This window comes from Hippocampus comes, unplaced genomic scaffold, assembly GCF_001891065.2.
Source record: "Hippocampus comes isolate QL1 unplaced genomic scaffold, H_comes_QL1_v1.1 scaffold246, whole genome shotgun sequence".
In the NCBI taxonomy this organism is placed as follows: Eukaryota; Metazoa; Chordata; class Actinopteri; order Syngnathiformes; family Syngnathidae; genus Hippocampus; species Hippocampus comes.
In genome coordinates, this window is record NW_017806220.1 from 593,377 (window position 1) to 612,608 (window position 19,232).

At 45.6% G+C, this 19,232-nt stretch overlaps 4 protein-coding genes across 12 annotated transcripts in view; all 4 read left to right on the plus strand.

The window, feature by feature from the left end:
- Positions 1–1,915, plus strand: part of ccdc171 (coiled-coil domain containing 171) — a 10,996-nt gene extending 9,081 nt beyond the window's left edge. For all 4 annotated transcript variants that reach the window (XM_019855991.1, XM_019855987.1, XM_019855989.1 and 1 more), the window contains 3 exons: positions 101–280; positions 502–635; positions 714–1,915. In XM_019855991.1, coding sequence (XP_019711550.1) covers positions 101–280; positions 502–635; positions 714–864 — 465 coding nt within the window. In that variant the 3' untranslated portion in view covers positions 865–1,915. The remainder of the gene's footprint in view (positions 1–100; positions 281–501; positions 636–713) is intronic.
- Positions 1,752–3,464, plus strand: LOC109506950 (zinc finger protein basonuclin-1-like). Of its 6 annotated transcripts, none has more exons than XM_019856001.1 (4): positions 1,752–2,051; positions 2,150–2,377; positions 2,445–2,637; positions 2,707–3,464. In XM_019856001.1, exons 1-4 carry the CDS (start codon positions 1,773–1,775, stop codon positions 3,099–3,101), a joined length of 1,095 nt encoding a protein of 364 aa, XP_019711560.1. In that variant the 5' UTR covers positions 1,752–1,772; the 3' UTR covers positions 3,102–3,464. The 6 variants fall into 6 exon arrangements, with proteins under 6 accessions (XP_019711560.1, XP_019711563.1, XP_019711566.1 ...); XM_019856004.1 differs by having other exon boundaries at positions 2,857–3,464; XM_019856007.1 differs by having other exon boundaries at positions 2,445–2,450; positions 2,857–3,464.
- An 80-nt stretch (positions 3,465–3,544) lies between these two features.
- LOC109506949 (uncharacterized) lies at positions 3,545–11,720 on the plus strand. Its single transcript, XM_019856000.1, has 19 exons — positions 3,545–3,817; positions 3,939–4,039; positions 4,114–4,183; positions 4,248–4,378; positions 4,969–5,057; positions 5,121–5,220; positions 5,318–5,361; positions 5,462–5,539; positions 5,605–5,801; positions 5,881–5,945; positions 6,019–6,125; positions 6,873–6,975; positions 7,042–7,141; positions 7,361–7,400; positions 7,481–7,641; positions 8,581–8,664; positions 8,734–8,851; positions 11,089–11,179; positions 11,311–11,720. Exons 1-19 carry the CDS (start codon positions 3,655–3,657, stop codon positions 11,383–11,385), a joined length of 1,917 nt encoding a protein of 638 aa, XP_019711559.1. The 5' UTR covers positions 3,545–3,654; the 3' UTR covers positions 11,386–11,720.
- Positions 11,721–11,834: 114 nt separating this feature from the next.
- Positions 11,835–14,347, plus strand: LOC109506952 (lecithin retinol acyltransferase-like). The gene is made up of 2 exons (XM_019856009.1): positions 11,835–13,115; positions 14,082–14,347. Exons 1-2 carry the CDS (start codon positions 12,513–12,515, stop codon positions 14,232–14,234), a joined length of 756 nt encoding a protein of 251 aa, XP_019711568.1. The 5' UTR covers positions 11,835–12,512; the 3' UTR covers positions 14,235–14,347.
- Positions 14,348–19,232: the final 4,885 nt, after the last annotated feature.

Below are 19,232 nucleotides of genomic sequence, written 5' to 3' on the forward strand. Positions count from 1 at the left end.
ACACACACACACACACACACACACACACACACACACACACACACACATTAATATGTGAAGATTAATGAATATGTGAGTGCGTCTGTGCGTGCGTGTGTAGGTTCCAGCAAAGCACTTCCACAGTATGTGCTCCAACCTCCGCCAAGCACTCACTGGGGAACAGGAAGCTCGCGCCCTGCTTCAGGAGCAATCGGTACAGCGAGACGCCCTGCAGCTGCGAGTCAACACACACGCCACAGAGCGGGAACAAGCCCACCGTGCGCTCCGACGCATGGCGGAGGTACATTTGTACACATATATGATACTGAGTGGCACAGTGTGCATCTTTGGTCAATACCTGATAATCCCTTAATTGACATGTCTCCACATGCTGACGATAGAATAGTGAAGTGGTATCGGTGTATACAAGTAGTATCGGTGCAGTTTTATGAGTACTGTCCGGATGTACAGTATCAGTTATCAGTGCATCCCTAATTTACACTTCCTCTTTGTCCTGGACAGGCGCTGGCGGAGGCTCGACGGGGCCTGAGAGGGAAGGAGCGCTCGCTGAGGAATCTGGGCAAGCACTTGTCACGTGTGGACAAAGAAAGGCGGTGTCTGGAAGGGCGACTGCGACATTTTCAGGACGCCACCAGGTAACATACCTCCTGAAGTGCTTTTCCTTCACAACATGCCGTCATTTTCTTCCTGTCTGGCTTGGCTGACGGTGTCAGGATCACGATCGGCTCCGGGAAGGCAGCAACGCAGCGGCATAAGGCGGTGTCCAACTTTTCTACTTCTGGTGCATTTAAAGAGCTGCCAAACCCAGGAAGTGAAAGTCGTGAAGGGCATCATCCAGGTCAGAGGTCCCCAATCAATGGGTGATTTAGCCCGAGACTCAGAGAGACTAAACGAAAATGTTTGGACAGTTCCTTCTGAAAACGAATGTTTCAGGAGGCATTATGGATGAAAATGAAAGCAGAATATCCTTTTTATATAAGATACTTTTTGGGTGTGCGAGAAGTTTTCATCTTTCATCACTTAAAGTGTTTGTCACACTTTAAGTGAAGCATCAGCACATCTCTACTAAGGAATCCACACCCTGAGGCAACACATGCAGACAAAATTGTGCCGACTTTGCTCAAAGGGAAGCTTCTTTTTTTTGTCAGTCACCATCCTAACTTGTGAGGTGAAATGAACTTCCAAGGACAACACATTGCTGGTTTCCATGGTGACGGAGAGCTTTTTTTTTGTGTTTTTTTTTTTTTAAACATCCCATCTTGACATTTGCCTCAAAGGAATATCAAGTACACCAACGCATCATGTGTTTTTGTGTGTAGGACTAAGTTAAAAAAGTGTCAGCGCAGAAAGAAAAGTGGCACAAGGGCTGACGCCGGCATTTTCATTCAGGTGCTGTCTTGGTCTGAGTTTGTCCCACCGGATTTAAATTGAGTTCCTCCCATAAAGGGACATGCCTCCTTCCTCGGGGGAGCGAAGCACAAGGATCAAAGTCTTAAATCCGCCTTGAGAAAGAAATAAAACGGAAATGTTGAAGTATCAACTTAGTGGATCGTTGCCTCTAAACATGGCCACTCAGCACAGTAATCCTCTCGAGTCCCGAAAGTCACTTTGACAGCAAGACGGCGCTAATCGGCTTCCTTGACGCTTCCGTCCTCAGGCGACAAACAAGTTGTCACAGCAACAAGAATAAACTTGTCCTACTGGGAGCTGACACCCAGAACCTCTCATGGCTGTCACCATGTCATGTCCACGATCCTGACCGCCAATTTGTCATGTCCGCTGTCATCTTCTGTCATCTACTTGAACGTCATGAATGCTTAGATGCAGGCGTTCCTGGGGATGTGCAATTTTTGCCAATCAGCATCAGCGTTCTCCAATCAGAGGCCGGTAGGTGGAGTCAAATAGTGAACAATAAGAGGAAAACGGGCGAGCAGCAGGTAGACGAACGAGAACACGCCAAGGACTTGGAGGGACGTGCTGCCGTTCTTGTCTTTGTGAGACCACTTCAGAAGAAGTCAACTTTGTCCACCATTCAGCAGACGCGGCATGAGGTATGATGGAAACCTTGGTGACGATCAGGTGCATGGCAGCGAGCTGCAGGTTCAGTGTTCAGCTAAGGGATGTCACATTTACTTACCGTCAACTGCAGGTGTGTCACATTCTACCCTCGCAGGGTCGAAAGTTGTCCCAGTTGGTAAGCGTGCCTCGCCCTGGCAACATGCTCGTTGGCGGTGTTCCTGACAACCTTCATTTGGGAGGGCGCCGGAGCCCTGAGGAGGAGCTGCTACTCCTCCAATGCTTCCTGTACTTTGGCTCGACACAGCCTAGTGCCTATGACATGGCGGCTGTCAGTCACACAAATCCCGCTCCCGCCAAGGTGACGACAAGCTTGTGATCTCATGACCTGGTGACAATATGACATCGGGCTACTTTTGTCCTCCCAGGATCAGGTGCGTGGAGCAATGTGGAACCCTTGCCTCCATTTGATCCCTTTCTCCTTCCATCCCACACTTTCCTCTACCCTCGATTCGACTCCTTCCCACTTCCATCCTGCTACCTCCACTCTCTGCTCCTTCCGATGGCCTCACAAGGGGCGGGTCTCGTGCGGCCTGTGTGGGAAAAGTTTTTATGACAAAGGTAGGCGTTACCTGGGGTGGTCATGAGATGGTCATGTGATGTCACATGGTGTTTACTTTTTGCACAAAGGAACTTTGAAGATCCACCACAGTGGTGTGCACCTCAAAATTAAACATGGCTGCACGGTGGCGGGCTGCGCCATGCTGTTCAGCTCACTGCGCAGTCGGAACCGACATAGTGCCAACCCCAACCCACGTCTGCACTGCTCCACTTTCACAGCAAAAGATACCTCCAAGTGCGACTGGATCCCCCCTCGAAGTGTGGGCGGCATCGCCCCTGGCATGATGACAACGTGCCAGTCAGCATCGCCACGTGACAGGGTGGGCATACCAGAGCAACTTGACGCTGTTAACAGCCTGCCGGCCAATCAGCGGCAGTTTTGGGAGTCACATGGAAGCTTGCCGAAAAAGAAAAAGCCTAGGAAGTCGAGCATGCCACTAAAAGTCACCAGTCAATTGGAATGAATAAAACAAAACAAAACAAAACAAAAAAAAAAACAATCCAAATATCACCCGAATGACTTACTTTGGCGTCCTCTCGTGGACAAATGAATATTATAAGTGCATGCCTTGTCTTTTCCTTTCTTTACTCTCTAATTAAGTACAAAAAAACAATAAAAATAAGGTGAATAAAAATCTAAAGCAACTTTTGGTTCTTTTTTTTTAGTGCCTGACTGCATGTTCCTACACAGACGTACTACAGTGCATGAATCCAGAAGTGGAAGTACTCATCGTCAATGGACAGAAAGTTGAACACAAGTTGTTGTTTTACATTATGGAAGAGATTAATAGAGATTTGTTTGTAGTATCATTGTACTCATAAATAGTTAACATTTTTAGCTTTTCAGACGTGTAACCACTTTTTCTTTCCACCACAAGGAGGTGCCATCGCGCTACGTTTAAAAAACGGCGAAGAAGACAAAGGACCAGAAGTGCCACCAGTCTCGCGCTAGAACACCTTGAACTCAACGATTTTTTTTTATTTTTTTTTTTTTGTTATATGTCGTTCGCGTGAAGGATGTTAGCCTGCTTGCTGTGTCGTGGAAGGACACTAAAGTTTGTCACGCCCTTCCGTGTCAGCTTGTTTTCGACCACCAGACACTTTTCGGACACCTGTGGTGACACGGGACCGGTCCGTATTGGTTGCGCGTCGGGGTTCTGGGGGGATACGGCCACCTCAGGTACAGCCCACCCACCATACTAATGCGCACTTGGCATTCATTTTTAATGTGTGTGTGTGTGTGTGTGTGTGTGTGTGTGTCTACGCGCGCGCGTGCCCGGTGCCCACGCGCGTCTACACAGTACCTCAACTGATCCATGGCGGGAAACTGGACTTCTTGGTTTTTGATTACCTGAGTGAGATTACCATGTCCCTCCTAACAGCAGCCAAGGCCAAGGTGCCTGTAAGTGTGTCAGGGAGTGAGACAGTATGTACTGTATATGAGGGAGACATTGAAATGATGGCATTTTCTTCTAGAATCTGGGTTACGCTCCAGACTTTGTCCAGGCGGCCTTGGCGCCGTCCATCCACGATATCCACAAAAAAGGTGAGTCTCCTGTTTCCAAAGCAGGTTGGAGGCATTTCCATCGTAACTGACCTTGTCCTTGTAGGCGTGCGTGTGGTCAGTAACGCGGGCGGCGTGAACCCGTTAGCCTGCGCCGCGGCCATCCAGGAAGTGGTCAAGAAAGCCGGCCTGGACCTTAAGGTTGCTGTGGTGACGGGTGATGACCTCATGGCGCATGTGGGTAACCACGCTACTCACTCCAGCAGTGACTTTGAGTGACAAGCACTTGCTGTTCTGTTGTTGACAAACTGATTTGACTCTGACGCACAACTTGACTCAGTGTCTTACTCTCTCGTTGACTCTTGACTCATTGAATTGCTGACTCACGGCACTTTGACTCATTAACTTTTTAACCTGAGTCTCTGATTGAATTTGTTTTGACTCACTTACTCATTGACTTTTTGACCCAATGGGACTTTGTCTCATTTTGTCTTACTGACTCAGTGACTTTTGACTCACTAGTTTGTTGAATTTTTGACTCAATGATTCATTGACATGTTAACACATGGAATTGTTGACTCACCAGGACTGTTGCATTTACTTATATTGACTCAATGACATGTTGACTCGTTTACTTTTTTACTCAATGACACTTTCACTCAGTGACTTTTGACTCACTAGATTGTTGACTTTTTGAGTCGCTGTGACTTTGGCTCATTTCCTTTTTGAATTCCTGACATATTGATTCACTAAATTGTTCACTCGCTGCCAATTTGACTTGTTGACTCGTGCAATCATTGACTTTTTTTTTAACCTCGTCTCTGCAGAAAAGCCGCCTTTCTGAGGTCAAGATGGCTGACGATGGCAGCAGCCGTGCCTTGCCGAAAACGCTGCACAGCATGAATGCCTACGTCGGGTACGTGAGCACTCACGTGCATATCTTGTTCACGTGCAAGCTAATGTGTGGGTTTTTGCGCAGGGCACTGCCCATCCGCCGTTGTCTGGACCTTGGCGCCGACATTGTTGTAACAGGCCGTTGTGTGGACAGCGCTCTCGCTCTTGGGCCGCTCATGCACGCCGTACGTCCTGAACTAGGGGAGGGGTGGGGTAATTATATGGTTGCCATGACAACACACCACCACTCGCTCACTGTGTTGATACTCTCCTGTCTCGCAGTTTGGATGGGGAAAAGGCGACTTGGATCTGTTGGCTGCTGGAAGGTGAGAAAGCTGACTCGCTGCCTTCTTTACTCGCTGACTCATTGCCACTCATACATGCTGCCTAGCTGACGTGTTGACCGCTTATTGTGACATGTTTCAGTCTGGCAGGCCACCTGATTGAGTGTGGCGCCCAGAGCACCGGCGGGATCTTCACGGACTGGCATCGCGTCCCCGACTGGTGAGACGCTCACCGCCCGCCGAGAATCCCGCTTAGCCCTGGTGAACTCTGATGACCCATGGCAGGGACAACATTGGCTTCCCAGTGGTGGAATGTTCCGCCGACGGCTCCTTCGTTCTCTCCAAGCCGCCAAAGACAGGCGGCCTGGTGGAGTTTGGCACGGTGGCCGAGCAGCTGGTGTATGAGATTGGCGACCCGCGGCGATACGTGCTGCCCGACGTCATCTGTGACTTCAGCCATGTCGTAATACAAGAAGTGCCTGGTACGTATTGCATATGCTATTTTGATGTTGTAACATCAACATGTTAATGGAGACGGTGGTGCGTTTTGTGTGCGCACAGGTATTGAGGGCGGCGCCGTCAAGGTGAGCGGCGCCAAAGGCTTTGCTCCGCCACGCGACTACAAGGTGAGCCGTAACGAGACGGGTGCTGGGGGCGTGGCTACATCACAGCCCTTATGCTGTCCTGCTCCATGCGCAGGTGTGTGCCACTTACATGGATGGCTTTCGTGCGACGGCCGTGTGTCCGCTAGGTGGATCAAGAGCAGCAGAAAAAGCCCGCAGGACCGCAGAGAGCATCATCAAAAGGTCTGTTTGTCAATGCCGAAACGTCCGCGAGGCTTGATTGAGATGAGGTAAAGATCACCTTCGCGCTGGATTCAGAAGCTTCCCAAATATTCACTCATTACTTTTATTTGTTGCAGTTCATTATTTCTAAATGTAGCTTTCATATGTGCTTTTTCACAAGTCTAAACAATGTATTGAAGTCCTACGTTGTGTTCTCAGTGCTCTCTAATTTGGCTTTTTCTAAGTTACGTATCGCTTTTTGCACTCTCAGTTGTCTCCTTTAGTCTGGCGAGTGATTATTTTGGTCGGAGTTATGTTGATTAACATTCATCATAAGTGCTCCAAATATTTGAAGAAATTTTCGATTGTATCATCTTTAGCCTTTTTGTTTTGGACTTTCAAAAGATTTGTATTGCTGATTCTCTGATATTGAACCACTATGAAATGGTGTTTCAGAACAATTATTTATTTTTTAATGATATAAATTAATTATGTATTGTATTGTATTTACAGAAATGTCAACAAAAATTGCTATTTTTTTTACACTGTTACAAAGATATCTTGATTGTTGAATTGGTAAGTGTCAACTGTTTCAAACTTCTACGTAAAAAAATTCAATAAAAGTGATTTTTTTTTTCCACGGCGGTATCAAAAAAGGGTTTTCAATTTTATTTTATTATTTATTTATATGCGGGTATCAAATCTGGAGAAAAAAACAGTAAAGTGACAACACGTGTTTTGTTTTGGGGTTTTTTTTTTTTTGTGCAGGACAAAGCGCATATTTAAGCATTTGCATCTGGAGGACTTCTCAGCCGTCAACATCCAGGTTCTGGGAGCGGAGGACACATACGGCGCCAATGGCTCCAACAAAGTGAGGCCTGCACCGTTGACCTTTTGACCTCATGGTGCAAACGAGTCTAACGTGCTACCTGTGCAGGATGCCAGGGAGGCAGTCCTGTGGTTGGCTGTCCACCACAAAGACAAGAAGGCACTGGAGGTCTTCTCCAGAGAGATCGCCCCCGCCGGGACAGGCATGGGTACGACTGTCACGCTGACACACTCATCGGGTTTCAAGTTTCAAGCAAGGGCCAGCAAGTTCTTGTTGCAAAAATTTGAGACCCCATTTAATATCTGTTCTAGTTTCCGAGCACATTCAAATACTTTCAAAGGTAGCATGCCAGTCTGTGTGTTGTCTGTTACTTTTAATGCCGCACCTCTGACCTTGTACCATGTGACATTTGCTTCCTTGCTCGCAGCTCCAGGACTGTGCGGCATCGTGGGCGGGCGTCCCCGAGTGTGAGTGTTACCCACCCGCATGACCACTTCTCCTGTGTAGTTTTTGTCAGTCACTGACTTCGATGTCATGGTTTTTCAAGGTCGCCAGTCCTGAAGCCGCTCTTCTTCTACCACCCCAAGTCTCAACTCCAGCTCGACATCCATGTGGACGGACAGTGGGTGGAGTCTCTCTCGGAGACGGTGGGTGACATTGCCGAACAGGAAGCCCCTCTCGCGTGGGCGGAGGAAGCGCCCAACGCAGGTGAGCTGGCTTGCGGTTGCCATGGTGACCAGCAGAGGGCATATATCTAGTATACAGTGGTTTTAAACACTGGAAAAAAACATCTCGTACCACCTCATAAATACTTAGGGTAGCGCTCCAAGTACGTAATGAGCAACACTAAAATATCGAAACAAAGTGTAACATTGTGCGTCGTTGGAAAATTAACACCGAGTTTAAATGCAGGAACGACGGTTTAATTAAATTAAATGTATTGCTTGTTCTTTGTCAATATCATACATGAAATTTTAAGGGTTAATATTGTTGTACATCTGGAGCAACAGAATAAGGAAGGTCAGTTATTTGAGTTGTTGTTTCCTTTACCCTATTACACAATCCTTGATCACTTTTTTCTTTTTCTTTTTTGGCTTTCACTCGACAAATATTTCATACACAAAGCATTTAAAAAAACTAACAAACATACTTGCTTCATAAACTAATTAAAACCAACTGCATAAAAAAAAAAAACATCTTCAAAATGAAATGGAAACTAAGTAGTAAATTGTTTCGCAAACTACCATTTTGAGAAAAATCTTCTGATCACCACATACCACCCCAGTTGGACTAAATATTGTTCTGTCACATTATGCACGGTTTGAACATTAACACTACACTTACATCTGACAAAATAAACTTGAAATAATGATTCAATCAAAACATATTGCGGATCACATTAGATATATCTAAAAAAAATTAAAACATTTATTTAGAATGGTTTTTAAAGATTAGATGTAAATGTATTTAAAAGTCAACTACAACTGAACTGGGCTCAACAAATCTACTGTTCAGGATTAAAAAGGAAAGTTTAAGCCACTGCAACAATGCACAGTTGGAGCATTTAATTCAGCGAACCTTTGTGTTCCACTAGAGGGAGCAGCGTGTAAGCTTCCCTGCTGAGATATTGTGGTGTTGATGTTGTAGAGCTTCCCAGTGGGCCGCACTGCTACAGGTTAGAAGAACTGGCCTACGCCAGAAGCGGCGACAAAGGAGACTCTGCCAACATCGGTGAGCCACGCTCACCATTCACACCGTGGTGCGTCTTCACGCTAAGCTAACCATTAGCCTCTCGCGCAGGCGTGATCGCCCGCGACGCCCGCCTCTTCCCCTTCCTGAAGAAACACCTGACTTCGTCTGTGGTGGAGGGATACCTGGCCCACCTCTTCCCGCCCGGCCTGCACGGCGCCGTGACGCGGTGAGTGGGTAGCGAGCGGGCCGCGAGGAGGAACCGCAATAACGTTTGCAAACCACTATGACTCGTCATGACTAAGCAGATGACTGCTTCAGGCTGTGGATGTTCTGTTTCTAATTGGTACCAAATGTCTCTCGCCGCCACCACCACACGGAATCTTGGCGCTGAAAGGATCCACTGTTTATCTTCACAGCAGAACCAAAACGGGAGAACCTACATCCAAAACTCTATACTTGGGCAGAAGTAGAGATACTGGTGAAGGAAAAAAAAAAGACTGGTAAAACATTCGTAGTGGTTCAACTCATTTACTTAACAAACAAGGTACTTTCACATTCCTCCAAGTCACTTCTATCCCTGTTTTTTTTTTCACTTTGCTATTACCTCTCTCTCCATTTACGCCGGTTTATACATCGTGTCATCATCTGCAAATGTTAAAAAAGTAACAAGCCTATTTTCACAAAGAAGCAGGCAATGCCTGTTTTCAAATGTCCTGTAGGCAGTAACCAGTTTTTGTCACGCTATCAATTGAAATGGCCATTGTGCTGCTCATGAACCAATTTCAATTTCAGTTCATTCACATGTCAAATATGACAGTTGACCGGCATGAGAGCAGAAGCTATTTAAAGCTTATTGAGTGGAAGCTTAAGAAATTTCAATACATATCAAGACAACAGTGGGGAAAAAAAATCTGTGGGCCCACTTGAGTAGTTTTAAGCCTTTGCTTCTTCCCAGTGACGACATCTTTATTCCTACTGTTATGTCCTTGGAGAGGAGCTAGTTGGAATAAGCTCGCTGGAATAGGGTCAGGGTGCAAATTAGCAATGACTTGATACATTAAACATGCGTTGTGGTAGATACTGAACTCGGGGAGTCTTCATATTCCATGCTGAGGAAAAAGTGGGCAAGAGGGGGCATTGTATTCAGACCAAGAAAAAATACGTACCACTTTCTTTTGCAGAGCTTGGCGGTTTTATTTTTTTTTGGGTGAAGCTATAAAACGTCTTTTACCTAGTTACATTGCATTAATGCAAATGAGGGCTCAAAGAGAGTTTGGTAGAATGTAAGAAAATGTTGGACGGGGAAAAAATTATCAGTTGAATCTGATTCCTGGCTTTTGAAGGTTGAACTTTTAAGGGTGAACTTAATTTGACCTCTACATTTTTAAATGTACATGTCAAACCGTGTAATGCTCTTGTCCCAATTCCAATGAGGTTGGGACATGATGTAAAATGTGAATAAGGCCCACATGCTGTATTTTGAGTTTTTTTTTTTTTTTTTTTAAACAAGCGAATCAAATTTATTCCCAGAATTTTGCTCATTTGCAATTTTGCAGGCCCATCAATTTCACTGGGAACATTATGTTTGGAGTTTGGCCTTGTCAGTTTCACATAGTTCTTTGTTTCGAACTCGGTTAGTTCAAATGGACTCTCTTAGGCCAAAAAGAGGCACGTGTCAGCTACAAACAAGACTTTGTGGAGCACTTTTGAAGAATTAACAAACTCATTGACATACAGAATAAGGAGAAGTGGTCCCAATATGGATCCCTGTGGGACCACATTTAATAATTCTATTTAATGAGCTCTCATCTTGGTCGCATACATACGATTCCCTCCATGTAGGCAGCTGCTGAACCAGTTCTTTCTGGTGTGCCCGCCTTGATCATCTGGTGGAAGTATACTACAGACAGACATAATCTTAACTCTCAGCTCATCAGTGTGGAACTAATATTCGCTGTTCTTTGCATGTAATAATGAATATATGACTGTAAGTACTGTACTGTATCTGTGTGTGTTCCATCTGTTGCTGAAAAGGTTATGGTGCCGCAACGTAGGTGCTAATTGACTTTAACTTTAGGCCAGAAGACTGAAAAATTCAGCAATGAGGGTCTTTTTTTAATATGCAAGTCATAATTACTAGAGTTTGACTGGGGGTGAAGTCCCGTTTTTCCCTATTGGCCAGGCCCATGTTGTGCTTGTTGTAAAGTGAATTGAGTTCTCTGCCGACATACAGCGTAAGTACAGTTGCAAAGAATCTGTTTGTCAGTACATGGCTGCCAGTGAGGACCAGTGTGCTAAGCATGTGTTAGCAATTAGCCCAACGAAAGGCCATAAAAGAGGCAATGAAATGCAACATGGCCGCCACAGGCACTTCATTAGCATGTGTTGAAGTCTCGTTAAAGTGCCGGCACCACACACAAATTTGCGTTGCCTTTGTTACAAGTGTTTTTTGTGTATGCGCAGATACACTCTGCCAGGGATCAATGGCCTCAATTTTGTCCTCAAGAATTCACTTGGTGGGGGAGGGGTGGCATCCCTGCGCAGTGACCCCCAGGTAAGACACACACGCCCACGCCCACATGGGGTGGCTGTCAATCAACGTGTGTGTGTGTGTGTGTGTGTGTGTGTGTGTGTGTGTGTGTGTGTGTGTGTGTGTGTGTGTGTGTGTGTGTATACCTCCTGCAGGGAAAAGCCTTGGCTCAGATGTTGCTGGACTTGAAACTCCATGGACTTCCTGACCTCACGCCCTTGCTCAGTTAACACACACAACCAACACAAACACAGATACACATGTGCATGTGCAGTGTTAGCGGCGAAGGACTTAACTGTCAGCTTCGATCACATGACCTTAACGGACTTCATTGGAGTGGCGACCTTTCACCTCACTCTGTGGAATGTCACTTCCTCCTTAATTGCAAACAGGCCCTCTGTCGTCATGGCGATCACTGCCAGCTCGGCCCCCTTGCATTTGGGGAAAGCTGTTGAATTCCCCGTAACGATTGTAGTGAAGCTGAGTGTTCATTAAAAGTGGCAGGACGTAAAAGGTGTCGAAGTCCCGCCTTTGCGTCTGGGAGACTGCCTTTTACGACCTTTAACCTCTCTGAAGTTGTGTGTGTCGGCTTCATGCGAAGTCTGGTGACAAGTTGGCCCGCTGCTGCTAACGTCGTCTGTTAGCATAGCGTGATGGCCACCGCACATCTGGCCGGCGTTACTGTTACACACACACACACACACACACACACACACACACACACACGCAGGGGCATCATTAAGCCCCCACTCCCTGTGTGTTGACGGAAGAACAATCCACATGGTGAGTGACAAGCAGCGTGTGTGTGTGTGTGTGTGTGGGTGTGTGAGAGACAGTGAGCAGAGAGAGAGAGAGAGAGAAAAGTTTTTGCCTGTGTGGTGTGAGACAGAGCAAAAGCGAAAAGCCATTTGGTGGTTTAGAACCAGTGACGCCAGCTTCACTGTTAAACACTCAATTTATTTCCCTTCATGCTTTGTGTGTGTGTGTGCCTGTGTGTGTCCGTGGAAAGTTGCAGGAGAAAGAAAACAAAGTACTCTTTCTTTATATGTGCCTTATGACCCCTCCCCCTTACTTCCTCTTACATTCGCGTCCTGTGCTTCTATTGGCTGGCCGAATCATGTGTATGCATGTAGATGTGTTTGTGTTAAACCATCCAGGTGGTCTGTAGTGGCGATGCTTCACATTAAGTTCCACTCACAATAAGTACCTAAATTAATAACTAGCATCTCTACCGCCCCCTATCCGAGGCGGCCTGATGTAGCAGCCTCACTTCCCAATTTTTTTTTTTTTGTCAACACATTTACACCCCAAAAAGTGGGTCGCTTGTCACGCCCATCTGGTCCCGCCCCTGGTGCCAATGTGCCCGGGCCCATTCGGAGCATCAGGCGCGTGTAGTCATGGTGGTCGCGCTCACCTCCCTGCTGGACAAAGTGCTCTGCTTCTCGTTCACGTCATGCTGAACGCGCTCGCATTTCTGCTGGACAAAGTGGTGTTCTTCTTCGTGACGTGCGCGCACCCGCCACCGCCGCCCCTCGAGCGCGAGCGTGTCTACCGGCGCGGCGACTTGTTGGAGGTGCCGCGCACGCTCTTCACCCACTTCGGCATCTACCTGGGCGACGGCCGCGTGGCGCACCTCATCCCGGACATCCTACCCGCAGTCACGTCGGACGAGCGCCACCTCCGCCGCAAAGTGACCAACACGCGCCTGCTGCTCGGCGTGCTCTCCAAGCGCGCGAGCGTACGCGTTGACTCAGTGGAGGACTTCGCGTATGGCGCGAGCGTGCGGCTCAACACGCACGCCATGGAGAGCGCCGGACGCGGTCCCCCCGACGCCGAAGAGGCGGCGCGGCGAGCTGAGCGCCTGCTCGGCAGCGTCCCCTACAGTCTGCTGTGGAACAACTGCGAGCATTTCGTGACGTGGTGCCGCTACGGAGCCGCGCGCAGCCTGCAGACCGAACAGGTCAGAATGGGGCGGCACGGGTGGGGGCTACAGGCATATTGTGGATAGTTTTGGCGTGACTGCTTTTATATTTGTCTACTGACACGTCAGCGAATAGGCAAAAATGTTTGTTTCCGGTTTCCCAAGTCAGCTGATATCCATGAACGGCATTTTGTTTAAAAAAGTGGTCCTCAAGCCTTTTACACCAAATACCATCTAAAAAAGTATTTGAATCTTCTCATATCACAATACTGTAATTATTATATATGTAGGCTACCGAGATGTTTTGAAACACTCTAAATATGCAGAGTTGCGATATAAGCTACATGTCTATACTGTATATCTGTGCGTGTGTGTGTATATATATATATATATATATATATATATATATATACACACACACATATACAAGATGCACATACACACATTCAACATCGCTACATTCAATAAAATAAAAATACGAAAACAATGATTCCGTTAAAATGGACAAAAAAAGTTGTCCATGAATCATTCTCAAATTTTAAATTGTTGTCTTTCAAAGTTCGATACAGCTTAACTGTACTAAATCAATGTACTGGACTTAAAAAATATTTTAAACCTATATAACATACATACATATTTCGAACGTTTTCTTGAATGATTCCTTGCATACCACAAGAGGGAGCCCACGTACCACTAAGTAGAGAATCACCGGCTTCAAACACGTTTGCTCTCGTCGAGACTAAATGTTCCACATAGACTACTTTTACATACACTTTTACACCACATATACTTTTCCATTCCGTGCAAAAACCTTACCGGCAAGAACGATGTTTTTTTTTTTCTGAACTTTAGCGTCATCGTTTGACATTTACTGATCTCGCAACTTTTGTTTTAATTGAGCACGTTCGACAGTTCTGTTCTTCAGTTGAAAGGGCGATGACAATTTGCTTCTAAAATTGTATTTACTCGTTAACAACTTTATGTATTTATTTTTGTCTTTATTAGTTCTGTCAGTGGTTGAAGTCACTGATCCGAGACCAACGGAACGCGGCTGTGGCAGGTCTGCTCGGCCTCCTCTCCCTGGCCTGCCTGGGCGTGTCCTCCGGGACAGCCCTGCCCGCTGTCTTCATCCCCTTCACGTTGTGGATGGCCAGCTGAATCCACCTGCCATTATTTAGTGAGTTTTTTTGTCTGAACATTTTTGTATTGCGGGATGTCACGGCATTGTAATGCTTTCGACTCATGTAAATAAACAATTCATTTGGAAAGGCCCCGTGCTGTTTTTCATTTTTGTGCGAGAGTCTTGTCAGTATTTTGAGGGTGTCTGACAAGATTGCGCGCCAGACTATTTCTGTCATCTAAGAACATTTTTGTACAGTCGAACCTCGTAACAACGGACCTCGAGGGACATAAAGAAATCTGTACGTTGTCACGGTAGCTCGTTGTAACTGTTTCCAATAAAATGGCCACCAACTACGATGTATAATACAGTGTTAACATTCATAAATGTAAAAACATGAACTTGTGATACAGTATAAACATGTCAATTAAGGTATCAAGAAAAAATGATTTTATAGGACATGAAACAAGCAACCGTAGCGGTCCTACTTCAAGTGAAAAGTGCCTTCTCGAGTTCAGGATAGGCCGCGCCCCGAAGCCGTTTGTGTGTGAGAGCCTTCTCGCAAGAGAAATTTTCATTGGTGTGTCTCAGTGTCGGACAGTTTTTTGTTTGGGTGTTTCAATAGTGCGTGTGAGCAAAAACAAACAAAAAATAACTTTGGGACAGCCTTTCTTTAGTGTTTGTAATGAAAAAAAAATCGAGAGTGTCGAGAGAGAGCCTTTCACTAGTGCAGGGGTTGGCAACCCAAAATGTTGAAAAAGCCATATTGGACTCCCGTCCTGCTAATTGTGTGTCGCAGGCTATGACGCAAATCCTCGTTGACAGAAATTTTGACATTTAATATTTATTCTACACATTTTTGAAGCATTGGAAAACGTTAAGAATGTTTGTGTCATGTTTATCCTCCTACATAAACCATATTAAAACAAAAAATATATTTCCCTCCCCCATCTTTTTCCATTTTCAAACATTTTTGAAAAAGCTCCAGGGAGCCTCTAGGGCGGCGCTAAAGGGCCCCCGCGGGTTGTCGACCCCGCACTAGGGTGTGAGTGCAAACGGCTTGAGTTGGTTATATGTGGGAGTCTCACGAGTGTCTGCGAGCAATAAAAAAAAATCTCATGAGCATGAGAAAACCTTTCAGTAGTGTGTGAGTGCAAAGATTTTCTGTATGTTGTGAGATGGCGTTTCACGAGAAAATGTTCTGTCATGTGAGATCAATTTACTGTGTGTGTGTGTGTGTGTGTGTGCGTGTGTGTGCGCGAAACAAATGGAGTGGTGGAGCGTGAGAGAGCATTTCAATGAGGGGCGTGCGTGCGCATTGTGACCTCGGCGGCCCCTTGTAATGCTGCAGGTGTGTTCCGAGCAAACGAGTCGACGGAGGTGGGGGATTGATGGTAATTGTTGTCATGGTTACCAACGTATTGTTACTGACAGTGTTCGTCATTGTTGCACTGGGAGTTGATTTTCTGGCCCGCCGTCTCTCGGGATGCTCCCGTGTCCAGAATGTTCCTTACGATTCGACCTTGGAACCTGCTGCCATTTCCTCGGTTCCGGCTGTCAGGTTGACCTTTGGCGAGGATGCCCTCGTGTGATTGGCCGCTGATCTCCTCCCTCCTCGTCCCTCCTCCTCCCTTTTGTCTTGGGCTGAGCGAGTGTGTTGTCGGCCTTGACGAGGACAGGCGGCTGCCAGTCAATGGCAGCGCCTTCATGTGCGATGGAGGCGGAACAGTGGGATGAAGCGGTTAGCGCATCTGCCTCGCAGTTCTGGGTTCAAATCCCGTTTTCTCTGGCTTTCTCCCAACAGGCATACTGAGCACTCTTAACTTGTGTATTGGTGAGAACGTGAGTGTTCGTAGTTGGTCTATAAAGTGCCCTCCCAAAATGTTCTGACAGCAAGATTAATTCCATTCCTCTTGTTGTACACTGCAGACATTTGGGCTTCAGATCAAAAGATGAATATCACACAAAAGTTCCAATCATCGTGCCCTACAATTGGCTGGCAACCAGTTCGGGGTGTACCGCGCCTAATGCCCAAAGACAGCTGGGATAGGCTCCAGCATGCCCCGCAACCCTTGTGAGGACTAGCGGATCAGAAAATGGATGAATGGAAGGAAGTTCCAATAAATTCCATCTTTTCCTTCCCGGGATTTACATCTAAATGTGTTCAACAACTCAAAACAGAGCACCTCTTTTTTGAAGCCACTCCCTGTGCCAGTGAGCAAATGTATTGGATCGGGCATTATCAAATTAATTTAAAGTGATGTAACTCATGATGGTTGCAGCAGAATAAATTCTGAAGACTACAAAGCCATTTTGTCTGGAAATTTCCATTAAAAAAAAAAAAAAATACATCCAAACTAATCAAGGGAAACTTCACCACCTAACAAAGTGAGCATAAGTGGAAAGTCTGCGACTGGCCATGTCAGTCAGTCACTAGACCTTAACCGAATAGAGCATTCATTTCACCTCCCGAAGAGGAGACAGAATGGAGAAACCCACAAAAACAAACAAGAACTGAAGGAGGCTGCGGTAAAGGCCTGGAAAAGCATTTCAAACGAAGAACGCAACAATCTGGTGAAGTCGAGGGCTCGCAGGCTTGATGCAGTCGCTGCAAGTAAGGGTTATGCCACCAAATGTTATTCACTGTAAGTGAATTTAATCATGTCTGCTCCAATACTTTTGCTCACTCGAAAAGTAGGTGGCTTCTGCCAAAAGGTGCTCGGTCCAGAGTTGTTACACACATCTTGATGTAAATAGCATGGAATAAAAGCTGGAATCCCAAACTTTTCTCTGATACTTAGCTTACGATCGGAAAAGCCACACGTCAACCAAAACGGAGGAATTGCACCTTGCCGTTCCGAGACTTTTGGAGGGGAATGTATGTATGTGCAAGCGTGATAGAAAATGGCTGGCTGGATGGTTTTCACGCAAATTAACATCCTCTTCCACCTCCCCCCTCTTGGCCTCCTTTGCGACTTTGCTCCCCTCCCCCAAGTTGCGTTCCCTTGGCGTCGGCCTTGATGCGGCGCCACCTTGACGTGACGTCAGCGCTGACATCAGGAGCCAGCATGCGCTCCTTCACACACCTCCTCTGCACGGTGCGGAGAAGAGAAAGCATGTGTGCGGTTGCGGCGGGGAAGAGGAGGGGACAATCTCATGAGACCATCATAATAGTCTATTTTTGTTTTTCCGCTGGCAACAGACGACACCAGTGAGCTGCCCGGTTACCAACCTTCGTGTTGCTAGCGCTGGGGAGGGCAAACTTTCGCGTGTGTTTGATTTTTGAAAATAGACACGTGAGCCAAGTCATTTGTAGACTGATTAGGTAATAAAAAAAAATAAAAAAAAATGCAGTCTCCTTTTTAAAATAATGAATTGAATTGTAATTAAGTAAGCAATTCTATCGTCAATTTTTTTGGGTTGGTATAATTCCACTTGTTTATTTAATTAATTCTTTATTTTCCAATTCACAATAAATCCCATAACGAATTACATAATGCGATAAATGAATATAAAGTGAATGAATACAATTATAAATGCAGTGTAATCTATAAGTAAGCAATTTTACAGAAAAAAAATGCTCAATGAAACCGGTTTTAAAAAACAAAACTAAAGGTAATGAAATGAGGAATATATGACTTATTTAAGATCAATTATCTGCCAATAGGGCAGGAAAATTTAATTTTCTTTGGCGGCCCACCACACATCAATCATTGTGACTGAACACCACTATGTAGCTGTGGCTGAAAAAGCAAGGCGTGGAGAGTCTCTGTCGGCAAAATGTGGAGCCTCAAAATGTAGAACAGCAGCTAGCGCTCGCAGTTTTTTTCACCGCAGTGGTTTGGTACAAGTGCAACGGTCAGTCGCCAGATGTACAGGCTGAGGTGCAGCAGTATTTTTTCACAAATCCAGTCCTGTCCAGCCAGATAACTCCTTGTGCATATTTTTCCTTGAACTGAGATCTTCAATCTGGGTTGTATTTTAGTTTTTACAGTGCAGCCTTGGCAATACGCTAATGTAATGCACTTCCATTTTGCAGCAAGCGTCGTCACTGAAATCCTCCACTCCAACGAGGAGGTGATGGTGAACTTAGCTGCGTTTTTTTTCATTGCTGGTTGACCGGCAGCATCAAACAGGTGTGTTTAAATGTCGAAGAAGAATGTTAGATAAGATGAGGAAAAACTTTAAACTTCTCCTCCTGGTTGACTGCAATCAGTAAACAGTGCGCGCCTCTGTGGAGGCCAAGCTAGTACCTCGGCAATGCGCCATTCCCTAAAATGGTCACGCTAGCAAAATGGCAGATGTCAGCGGTGTCCGCAAGTTTTCCTCCTCGAGCTGCATACCGAAAAATGTAACAGTACATTGTGTCCGCTGATCTTGCCGCATGAAAAAAAAAATATTAAAAATTCCTGAGGAAATGAAAATGTCATTAATTTAGGTACATGTTAAATATCGCAGCAATCACGATATCGCAATATTCAACAACATTGCAAAACGCGTATCACTGCATCGGTATCAAGTCTGATCCAGGCCAAAATGACTTGATCTCTATAGGATTGTTGTTGTTGTTGTTGTTGTTTTTTTTTCCTGAATCAAAACCAGTCCGATCAACCCAAACTATATCTCGTATCCTCAACTTCACTTGGCGTGACATGCCATTGCACAGATGAGCTGTTTGTTGCCATGGTTGCCGCGTGCCTGTGTTTTCGTCACGTGAGCAGTTGCTGCACAGTGAATGTGATTGTGATTTCTTTTTTTTAAACGTCACCATCAAGCAAATTACTTATATATATATATATATATATATATATATTTTTTTTCCTGAATCAAAACCAGTCCGATCAACCCAAACTATATCTCGTATCCTCAACTTCACTTGGCGTGACATGCCATTGCACAGATGAGCTGTTTGTTGCCATGGTTGCCGCGTGCCTGTGTTTTCGTCACGTGAGCAGTTGCTGCACAGTGAATGTGATTGTGATTTCTTTTTTTTAAACGTCACCATCAAGCAAATTACTTATATATATATATATATA